Below are 12086 nucleotides of genomic sequence, written 5' to 3' on the forward strand. Positions count from 1 at the left end.
GGCTTGTTCGTCAAACAAAGTTGCGCGCATGCTCAGAAAGGATTTTCACGCCGAAAGTTATAATGCAGTGTATAGGACGTCGTATTTTTCGTCCCGTCGTACGTGCCGTTCACGTCATCGCGCACGGTTTCAGCAAACTGTTCGTCCGTCGTGTGTGGCCATGTCCGTCCATGCTAAGTTTGAGCGGACTGTTTGCCGAAACTGTTTGACGGACAAAGTTGGGCGAACAGTCCGCGCGTGTGTACGCGGCCTAAGAGCTGAAGAAATCAGCAGTGACATTGCCATTGACACCTGATAGTTTATTTTGCTAGAGCCCATGAGACCTCCAGACTATTAACCGTACCATGTGTGTAACATCCTATATCAGGGATATACAATTAGCGGATCTCCAGCTGTTGCAGAACTACAAGTCCCATGAGGCATAGCAAGACTCTGACAGCCACAACCATGACATCCAGGCATGATGGGACTTGTAGTTTCGCAACAGCTGGAGGCCCGCTAATTGCATATCCCTGTCCTATATGATAAAAGTGTTTGTATAGACAAAACTTTATTTTTGGTTGTGGATAGAGTGGGCATGAGTTATCCATGAGGTTATTTTTTGCTATGTGTGTCCCAATGGGAGATTTCTCTTTTCCTGGAGACACAACAGGAAATAAAAGAAAAAAGTGAGGGAAATTCCTTTCATAGACAGTTGTCACCTGAACATTTGCCCCATTGGACAATTTTTCCTTACCTCTTGCTTTGTTGACAATGCTTACATTTTGAAATTCCCCCCTTCTTTTTGGTCTTGGTGACAGCAGTCACCAGAACATTTAGAGGGGTCACTGTACTTTGCCATCTGTTGCTCACTTGCATTACATCTAAATTTATAGATATAGATATAGATATTTCTAGTAAGGTTGAAAGAATGTTGACTAAGGCCTTGTACACACGGTATGAAAATCAGAAGGGAAAAGTCTGAAGATGAGCTGTCTGTGGATTTTTGGATCGCATTCGACAGACATTTTGACTTTTACATCAGACAAAAGCTGGATGTACAGGCTATAAAATTTTTGTCTCATGTGAATGCAACATTTGATATTTGGATGGTGAGTACAGAAATGCGTCACACAAAAGTCGAAAGTACAAACACACATGCTTGAAATCAAGGAACGAGCCGCAAGTGTTTGGTCTTGTTAACTACTGTTCGTAATCTAGATATAACATTTGTGATGCAGCAATTGATGAAATGTCAAAATTATCATGTTCTTTAATGGGATAATAATGAAGCTGCTTTGCATGTAGTTATGTCAAACATATTTTAAAAGGCATTTGATTTGTATGATCTGAAAATCGCAAATTAACGCTCACCAAACTTCTACTAACATGAAATTAGCCGAAGGAGCCCAAAGGGTGGCGCTTGAGAACTTCCTCTTTATACTCTCATAGTAGGCCACTATGTTAGCGTATGTCAAATGACAATTTGCAGATAGCTAGTATGCTAGACAAAATCCTGCACACACCCTTTTGACAAAGGTTAGACGCTCGGTCGTCCAACAATCAGACCGTGTGTACGAGGCTTTAGACAACCTTTTGTATAGCTGTCATAGTGAGACTATTAACTGGGTTTTCTTGGCAAAATTTATATATGGAAGTAGATCAAAAGACCTGTTTTTTCAGTGCAGAAATTTTTAATGTTGAACAATCCCAGGGTATCCAACCAAAATTCAGAAGACTAAGGCTTCATGTACACCCTGCCTACATTAACCGAGGCCGTGGGAAAATGCAAAAAGTGGTCCAATTTTGCCACGGTTTGCATTTTTCTGCAGCTGGCGGTCAAAATATTCCTATCTTGAATGCGATTCTTCCACATTCCAGAGAGGTAGATTGAGAGAGACTGAAGCTCCCCTATCTGCTGCCTCTCCTAAACTCTGCTAAAAGCCTATGTGTACGTTGGCAAAAAAAAACACCAAAAGCTCCTAAACTCAAGTGTAGGAGCTGCTAGTGTACATGAAGCCTTAGTCTTTATGCATTCATGGGTCTAGTGCATTATTTTAATTTTAACTTTGCACCACCTTTGATATCACCAACAAGATTTCATAGTTGACTGTTGAGTTGGCATAATTTTCTGTTTTTGGCATCAAATATGGTGTATTTTACTATCTTTGACTTCAGTTAAGATACAGATTGAATCTTTTGATGGCAACTTCTATAGGTAAAACATTAAACATTAATCATGTTGTCCTTTATATGTTTTGCAGGGCTTTTCAACTGCCCCAAGTTCACCATCTGTAAATTCACGTTCTCTTGCTCTGGGGGCATCATTGTCACTGAGCAATATTTCTGGCATTGGTGCTAGAACAGAGGTGAAGAAACGTAGAGCACCTCCACCTCCAAAGCCAGCCCCTCAAATTAATGCTGCTGTAAAAACTCCAGAAGACAAGATAACAGAGCCGGTAAGCTGTTAAGCTATTGCTTAAAATGTTGTATTTATTTTAAATAGTAATTTTATTGAATCAAGTTTTCCAAAGTAACTTTCTAGCAATAAGAGCCATTTAGCCATTTTTGGTGGTGTAAAATCAGTATGGTAAGTATCTATACTGCAACAGTGATATGTTGGTCTGATTATTGCCCTAAAAAACATGCTTTTGTTAAAAAATTTTGGTGCATTCGTAATTAGCAGAGATTTGTTCAAGTTGCTGATTAATTATTACTCTGCTTGCGGCTTCACTGCCGACTCCTTACTGCGCATTCGTGAAGCGAGCTGCGCTCTGTGAATGTGGTTAGTCAAGTGGAGCTTCCCCATTTGGGTGGAGCTCCACTTTAAATACAATTGCCACAATTTTTCTTTTACAACTTAATAGAAAGATATAGAGCACTCACTCCATGTTCATGTAAATATTGCCTTCTGTAAAGTAGTTAAGACATATTGGGATCCCATTAACACAGGATGGAAAGAGGAAATTTGATGAAATGTGGTGCGTAAATATTTAAAAAGGGATCAAAGTCTTCAACTACACTTCCGCCATCCTTTGGAATGTCATCAGCGTCTCTGCTTGTTTTTATGAGCTTATTAATCGGCAACATTGTGTTACTCTTTTAGCAGCGATGCAAATAAATTTACAAACTGCACAATGAATGTTTATTTTTTTTCTTCTTGATATATGTGACTTACCATACCCTTGCCCGGTGGTTGTGCATCTTTGTGGGCCGTTTTATCTTTCCTTGGACCCTGTGGATATAGTTTACTTGGATTTTGCCAAAGCATTTGACACAGTTCTCCACATAGGCTAATGTGTAAAGTAAAGTCAACAGGCTTAGAAAATTCCATTTGTAAATGGATAGAAAAGCCAGCCCCTCAAATTAATGGTGCTGTAAAAACTCCCGAAGACAAGATAACAGAGCCAGTAAGCTGTATAACTATTGCTTAATTTTTTTGTGGGTAAGATTAGCTGAACTGAATTTATCCTCTTGAGTAGAAGCAATTAAGGAGGGGATATGATCACCATGCGTAAATACATACGTGATCCATATAGTTAACTTTGTAGAGGTATGCACTTTCAGGTCCTTACAGAGGACACAGGGGCATTTTTTTGCATCCAAAGGAAAATGTAATCTTCAGAAACAGAAAGGCTTCTTTACAGTAAGCCTTGGTTCACATTGGTGTGATTTGACATGCAACTGGACATGTCAAATCGAATGTCAAATCGGCCGCAATGGCACCGTCCTAATTGTTGTGACGCCACACTGATTTAAAAAAATATTTTCTGTACTACGTTTTGCAATTTAGGGGTGCAATTTCGATTGACATCTGTGCAGAAACCCACACAGTTGTCTGTGAAAATCGCAGCTAAAATCGGGATTTACATGCGGGGCTTCATTCCTTCAGTGTGAACCTGGGCTCAGAGCTGTGAAAATATGGAACAGACTCCCTCAAGAACTAGTTCTGGCCAGCTCTGTAGATTATTTTACAGATCACCAGGTGAAAAAAGAGGAGAAAAAGCCTAAAAAAAGAGAACGAATGCAGTCATTACATTTAATGATTGGCAAGCTGCAAAATACTACTTTTTTGTGTTTAATACAACTTTAAAACCTTGATGTCGGGAAGGAAGCACCCTTTTATGTTTTTTTCTTATCATTTATATATATATATATATATATATATATATATATTCATTCTAGTGTAACAATTTTAATTTGGTCATAGCTATAAAGTCAATATAAATATATATAAATGTTTCCTTCATGGGTAACGTTCCACAGTTGCATCAGTGTGTATAGCAAAGTGTTATTGTCTTACAGTTTACGAAACATAAAGTAACACATTTTAGCAGACAAAGCCATAATTTGAATTCCAGAGCTTCCAGGTTGAATAACATTTTGTTCCTCAGAGAACTGAGGAATGTAAACGTTTGCATAAATGGTTAAACTGGTTTATTTTTCCTTTTTTAAATGTATTTATGTTTTTTTTTTTTACGTGACTGAACTTTAATTTAAATTAAGGATGTTTTATAATACACGTATTTACATGATTATAACACATACTTAGTGCTAGAATAAGGACTAGCAAAATACACCTTTATTAATTATTGCTATTCACGAACAAACTAAGATAACCTTATAGTGATAATAACTTCTTTTTTTTTTTTTAAACTAACAAAAATTTCACTTTAGAGTAGTAGTAGGTAGCTTTATTTTCCATTATTTAATGCTGATGATATTTGAACAGTGCAAATGTGTTTTAAATCATTTTTTTTTCTGTAGAAATTTCAGCACAGGTTTTTCTTGTGAATAATTTGGTGCATTTCATTTGCCACCAATATTTTTCAACAGTAGAGTATTATAAGTGCTAGTATTACTGTGATAATTATTGCCATTATGGCATTTGGAGATTTATGGCTAGAGGTTAGTTTGAATTTACCCCTTACCTATGATGGTAAGGTTAAAAGTAGTTTTGAATATTCGGGATATACATAAAGGGGTTTTCCAGGTATGAATATTTTATGCATAGTTACATTCATCCAGGTTGGGGCAATGTAACTTTGCATATACCAAACCTGGCTGATGCCCCTGGAAGCTGTTACTCCAGACAATGTTACTCCAGTGATTTCCACTTTTATTTTAATTTATTTGTTTATTTCAGGTACTCGTATAGCTCCGTCAATTTATGCAGCGCTTTACATATACATTCATTCACATCAGTCCCTACCCTCAAGGAGCTTACACTCTAAGGTCCCTAACTCACATCCATATATACCAGGGACAATTTAGACAGGATCCAATTAACCTACCAGCATGTCTTTCATTTTGGGTCCCATGCTGAGAGCTAGCCTGCTGCGTTCTGAACACAGGGGATTGGCCACTCAGCGCAGGCATAATTCAGAGAATGCTATGTGTGCTTTTGTGAATTTATGCAAAGTATTCCTAAGTGGATGAGGTAAAGAGACAGGGTAGTGACATCAGAGTTGATCCCAGGTTAAATATTATGGATCAGTTGTACTCTTGTATAAAAATCTAGATGGTAGACTAGTGAGAGTTTGCAACCAGAGAAGCAAATTCTATCCCAATTCACTATTTGCTGGTCTTTGTTCACGCCATTATCTGTACTAGCAGATATAAAAATTACAAGATCTAATAATTACAGATTTTAATCATTATAAACGAATTGCACTTAGACCCTAGATTAAAGGGGAATTCCACCAATATATTCCATTTTTTTTTAAAAGCCATCTGCTGTTATCATCTTAATGCCCGATGTTTTGGAACTACATTTCCCATGAGGCTCAACTATACTGCAGAGTGCAGCAGCATCATGTGAAATGTAGTTCCAAAACATCAGTTGTAGTCAAATGTAGTTCCAAAACAAAACAGTGCCAAGGTTCGCCATCACTGTCCTAATGTAATGCGGCATATATATATATATATATATATATATATATATATATATATATATATATATATATATATATATACATACATACATATATATTCTCATCAATCATGGCACTATCTTTATTATTTTATTTTAAAACTAACCTTAGATTTTCATGTTTTCATGTCTTGAGTGTTTCTATCTTGCTAGTGGGCATGCAAGCCCATTAGGATAGTCTTCCGGTATACGGTGCTGCTGAATAACCAGCATGCACTGCCCGTTCTTGCGCATGCGCATTCTAACAAACTCACGGGGCAGGAAACTTCAATGGTTGCCATCACAGCGACTTTGTAATATCGTGATGAGGAGAATAGCCAATGCTCATTGACTCCTGGTAATTATGAAAAACATCTCCCAGGAGCCAGTGCGTAGACAGGTATTGCGCACTTAACTGCGGATGGGAGAGACAGGAAGTGAAGAAGAATGCTTTTCTAAATAAGGTAAAGAAATAGCTGGAAAAAAAAATTAGATTGAAGTATGCTAGGGTCTGAAGCAGATGAAATTGAAGTTCAAAAAGTAGGTGGAACTCTGCTTTAAATGAATACACTTTATCTGAGACCTCTATGTTTTATCAGGAATAATTAATTCTGTTATGTGCTGCATTGAAAATTGATAGCTTCCTTGTTAGTGTTGTTCTACCCATGCATCACTTGAACATTCAGTTGTGAATCATATTTCTGATATGTTCAGTTGAGTATAGCTGAGATGATGATCCAATAGGCAAGTTCATTATACTTGTGTTCAACTCCTGTCTAGAAATGGATGTGCTATGAGTTTGGACATTATCTTACTAAAAAAATTACTATTTTCAAATGTGTTTATGGATGGGTGAAAAGCGTGTTTACCATCTGTTGGCATACTCTCTGGTTCTAGTGTCTTCAGCAAAAAATGTCCCACAAAATATTAGTTCAGGAGTAAAAAATGTATGACTTTGTAAAAAGAATAAATGAGCAAGCAATTTTTGCTGCACTTGTCTAAACACGTTATCATGATAAATTTGACATAGCCTGAACAGAACTTTTCGCTGCTCCTTCATTTTTTGCCACTTTGGAGTCAGCTCACCTGTTCCTTACATCAGGTTTAATGTCAAGAGCTCATTACTGCATTGGAACACCATTTCATTCTAGTGCAATTATGTTTAATTTACAGTAAATACAAAATTGATTTAAAAATACATTGTATATGAAAAGGTATATACAATACATTTTCATGTAGTCTACAAATGGAGCATTTGCTAAATTAATTCACATTTGTACATTTGTAGTCCTGAATTTTTAAGATAATGACCTTGAGCTTAAAGCGTAGTTGCACTGTTTTGTACATTTATTGCTACAAAAAGCTTTAGCTGCTGACTTTTAGGCCTGCTTCACACTTATGCATTTTTTAGAGCATTTTCAGTTTTACAGAAACACACCACTATAGTCCATTTAACATGGTTTCCTATGGATGTAGTTCACATCTGTGCATTTTATGAAAATGGCCAGGGACTTTTTTCTGGTTTTTGGTTCCATAGACTTCAATGGATGAAAAGCATGTATTGAAAATAAATAAAATAAATAAACAGATAAGAGCAAAGTGCACTTGAAATTGCACTGAAAGTACTCTTGGAAGTGCCGTCGTAAATCTGAGAGGGAAAAAATGAAATGAGTGTAAGCTCTGTTGATTCTATCATCCAGTCATGTGCAAGCTAAAATGCTGTTTTTTATTTTCCTTGCGTGTCCCCCTCAGATCTACAGTGACTGCACTTCATAGTGCACTTTCAGTGCAATTTCAAGTGCACTTTGCACTTGTAGTGTAATGTGGATTTGCTTTTAGTAAGTAACCCCCATAGTTACATAGTTAGTTGTTGATAAAAATAAGTCATATAAAAACAGGACTCCAAGGATACGCAAAAACATTTCCATTATAATGAAAAAATATTTGGGTGGAAAGATGGAAAATGGTAGGAAAGACTCAGGGCTTCAGTAACTGTCCTGTTTGCTGTGTTCTTTATTTTACACTGTTCTCACAATGTCAAAGGACATAATTTTTCAAAGTTGTTTAACAATAGTGAAGCTACAACTTCCCAGGATCTGGAAAAAGCTGTGTCTGCAAGAACTATTTGGGCTAAAACAAATCAGTTGAGCACATTAATTATTCCGTAAAGTAGAACCTGGTGGTTTAATTACAAATTTAATACAGTAGCATTTCTTCCTTTGCTGAACTTGACAGAGTTCTTTGCATTTTGCACTTATCAGGAGTAAGGAGCTATGGAGTTGATTTACTAAAGGCAAATCCACTTTACACTACAAGTGCACTTGGAAGTGCAGTCACTTTAGATCTGAGGGAAGATCTGAAATGAGGGGAAGCTCTGCTGATTTTATAATCCAATCATGTACAAGCAAAAATGCAGTTTTTTTACTTTCCTTGCATGTCCCCCTCGGATCTACAGTGACTGCAATTCCAAGTGCACTTGTAGTGCAAAGTGGATTTACTTTTAGTAAATAAACCCCCCAGAGTCTTCAAAGCACATCGCTTTACTTTTCCACAACCCCACCAACATTTATCTTTAGTCTGATTTCTGGTTTCTTAGCCTAAAATATCTGTTAAGAATTAATTTTATTGCCATCAATCTGATAAAGCATACTGTAATTTCCAATACCCTATCAAAACAGCATTCCCTAAAAGAAGGCAGCACATTGGTTAAATTGTTATCTGTGTGCTTGATGAACCTCAGAATCTGGGCTGTCATTGACCTTGCTTCAACTCGGATATATGGCATGCCATTCGCAGTCCCACATTTGAATGTGCTTGCATCTTTGTTGGGGTACCTGCATTTAGATCTGAGTACAATTAAATTGAGATTCAGTGAACTGATGTCACGTACCTAGTGGTTTTGAGCCTGAATTGCAGAGGGAGGCCTCCCTTACGGCTCCCACTACCGATTCCCTGGTAAGGTAACAGGGGACACAGGAGTAAGGAGGGGCACAGGTGCCTGGCAGGATCAACAGACCGGAAGGGATGAACAGACTGGGTCAGCTCCGCAGAAAGAAACAGCTTGGCAGACAGGATTAACTCAGCAGACTGGATAAGCTCAGCAACCTGGATCAGCTCAGCAAACTGGATCAGCTTAGCAGATGGGATCAGCTCAGCAAACTGGATCACTTCAGCAGATGGAATCAGCTCAGCAAACTGGATCACCTTAGCAGATGGGATCAGCTCAGGAAACTGGATCAGTTTAGCAGATATGATCGTCAAATAGGCCGGGTCAGGTATCAGGGTGGAAGCGAGGTACAAGGGAGCAGGCAGAAGAGTAGTCACAGACAGGCCAAGGTCAGGTATCGGGCTGGCAGCAAGGTACAAGGGAGCAGGCAGGAGAGTAGTCACAGACAGGCCGGGGTAGGGTGCAGGCAGATAACAGGTAGGTCACAGACAAGCCGGGTCTAAATCACAGATAAGTACTTCGGATCAGGTTCTCAGGCACACAAAGCTGTAGAGCAGACAGCGGGGACCGTCTGTGACAGACAGGCTTAAATAGCCTGTCTGGCACCAACAGGGCGCACGTGCGAGTGCGGGTGTGTGCACGTGCAAGCGTGGTTGCGCTCCCGCGCGGTGGCGCCCGCGGGCGCAAGCCAGAGGGCCTGGGGCACAGATTTCTGGCACAATCTCCATGACAACTGATTTGCTAAACTGTATTTTTTTAGCCCTTAAAACTTTTCATTCTTCAAAATGTTTGCATAAACAACTAAAGGAAAATATCACTGAAACCTGGGCATTGGTCAAATATCATAAACGTAGCCTTTTAACTGTTAACAGAGGTGACTTTGCTAAGTACTAGATTCAGCAGATACACATCCAGTATAAATAATAGGTTGCATTTTCTTTCCTTATGCCATGCTCACATAGATTGCAGCATAAACTTTTGATTAATGGGAAGCAAAGCAAAATACTTTTTTTTTTTTTTTATCTGTGGGGAAGAACGTCAATTCCTTATTAGCGGGGCTTCCTTAAAAAGATAACGTGTTTGTTTGGGACATTTTACTGCTACTGTTGCTAACAGGAAAATCCTGAAAGAGAGCGACAAGTTTATATTTGTAGTGACGCATGAGAAAAGTCAGCTTTTCAAGGTCAGGAGGTTCTTAATTATTTTTTCCTTTTTTTTAAAGCAAACCACCAAACATTATAAGAACAGTTGCACTTTGTCTGTTTCAGCCTTGTGTATGTATAATTATTTGTGAATGAAAGTGTGCAATAAGAAATATTTCTTGTTGTTTAAAGCAGTGGTCCCCAACCTTTTTGACACTGGGGACCGGCTGTGTGGCAGAAACTTATGTCAAGGCCCGGTGGGGCGGGTGTGGTTATAAGGGGATTGGGATATGTTTTTTTGTGGGTGATTTGTTGAGGCAGTGGATGGTGTTTGCGCTTCAATCCTCACGGCACCATGGTTGATATAGTGTCATTATGATTGAAGCATATAACTTCCATTATTACATTGTAATAAAAAAAGAAATAGTTCAACTCACCATAATGCAGAATCAGTGGGAGCCCTGAGCATGTCACGTGCCATGTCGTCTGCCACCAAATTCAGAGTGTCACCGTCGCCTGCCAACAGATGCAGCTTGTCACTTGCCAGATGTGGATTGTCACTTGCAGGTGCAGATTGTCACCATCGCCTGACAACAGATGCAGCTTGTCACTTGCCAGATGCAGATTGTCACTTGCCAGGTGCAACTTGTCGCTTGTCAGGTGTGGATTGTCACTTGCTACCGTCGCCTGGCAACAGGTGCAGCTTGTCACTTGCCAGGTGCAGCTTGTCACTTGTCAGGTGTGGATTGTCAGTTGCCACCGTCACCTGCCAACAGGTGCAGCTTGTCACTTGTCAGGTGTGGATTGTCAGTTGCCAGATGCAGATTATCACTTGCCAGGTGCAGCTTTTCACTTGCCAGATGTGGATTGTCTTTTGCCACTGTCCCCTACCAAAAGATGCAGCTTGTCACTTGCCAGGTGCAGATTGTCAGTTGCCACCATTGCCTGCCAACAGGCGCAGCTTGTCATTTGACAGGTGCAGCTTGTCACTTGCCAGGTGTAGCTTGTCACTTGACAGGTGTGGATTGTCACTTGCCAGGTGCAGCTTGTCACTTGCCAAGTGAGTGGAACAGCGGTGAGGCAGGGTGGGCAGTGAGAGATGTACCTCAGTGTAGTGTTCGCGGCCGGCTGTGAGGGTGGAACAGCTGTGATGTGGGGCAGGTGACGAGAGGTGATGTCATCTCTATGCTCGCCCACCACCGCCGAACTTCTGAAAGTGCAGCCTTCACGACCCATTTGCAAACAGGTTAGACCCGGCAGTGGGCCATGGCCTGGGGGTTGGGGACCTCTGGTTTATGGTATTAAACTTTAAAGTGTCCTGCAGTACAGTAGTCAACCAAAAAAGTTGCACTATGTAGTTTTATAGGTACCTATAAAAGAGTGGAATGGACAGCTAGTTAGTTGCCATGGGAAACTAGTTTTCCTTCTAGGGCAATTTTCATTCATCAGCCTTTTTTGTAAGGATTGAAGAACTATGAGCATTTCTTAAAACATGATTCACTGAACAAGTTTGGTCAGTAGTGGTTATAAGGATTATATACAAAAGTAGAATGCACTTTGGTTTTGGTTTATAACGGAATGTGTTATTACAATGGCTATACCTAAAAATTGAGGATGGCTAAAAATTGTGGATGGAGTGGGAGATCTATATTACCAAATTCTTAAAAATCCCAACAAGTTTAACATTGTCGACCTCTCTTTTCAAAAATTCTAGCTGCCTAACTGACATGCAGCCCCTCTTGCTTTATTACTTTGACTCTTTAACCTGGCACAAGTATACAGATCAGGACTTTTTTCTGACTTTCATGCCATTATACCAAACAGACTGCACTTTATTGTAGCCAGCACAACCAATGCTCTGTTGGCTATCTCACACATATTCTTTTCCACAGATCATCAGACTACCCCTGGGCCAGGTAGTAGACAAAATTCAGTAACCGCTTGCTGCCCGGCCACTGTCAAATGACAGAGGGGCGGTGTGGCTCTTGTTCTGTAATTACGTCCCAGATTTGCTGCTTGGGAGTGGCGATAAAGGCCGTGCTGCATTGCTTGGATACTGTGTGACCCCCTTTTCTGTAAAGAGCCGCGGCTGCGGATAGTCGATCAG

The 12086-nt window shown here is 39.6% G+C and overlaps 1 protein-coding gene across 4 annotated transcripts in view; it reads left to right on the top strand.

The window, feature by feature from the left end:
* The window catches only part of COBL (cordon-bleu WH2 repeat protein), a 494130-nt gene that overhangs the window by 304114 nt on the left and 177930 nt on the right, over window positions 1-12086 (top strand). For all 4 annotated transcript variants that reach the window (XM_077491755.1, XM_077491756.1, XM_077491754.1 and 1 more), the window contains one exon: window positions 2244-2438. In XM_077491755.1, the coding sequence (XP_077347881.1) occupies window positions 2244-2438 (195 nt within the window). The remainder of the gene's footprint in view (window positions 1-2243; window positions 2439-12086) is intronic.

Source organism: Lithobates pipiens, unplaced genomic scaffold (assembly GCF_037356315.1).
Source record: "Lithobates pipiens isolate NorthernLeopardFrog02 unplaced genomic scaffold, aLitPip1_a1.2 Scaffold_19, whole genome shotgun sequence".
Taxonomy (NCBI): domain Eukaryota; kingdom Metazoa; phylum Chordata; class Amphibia; order Anura; family Ranidae; genus Lithobates; species Lithobates pipiens.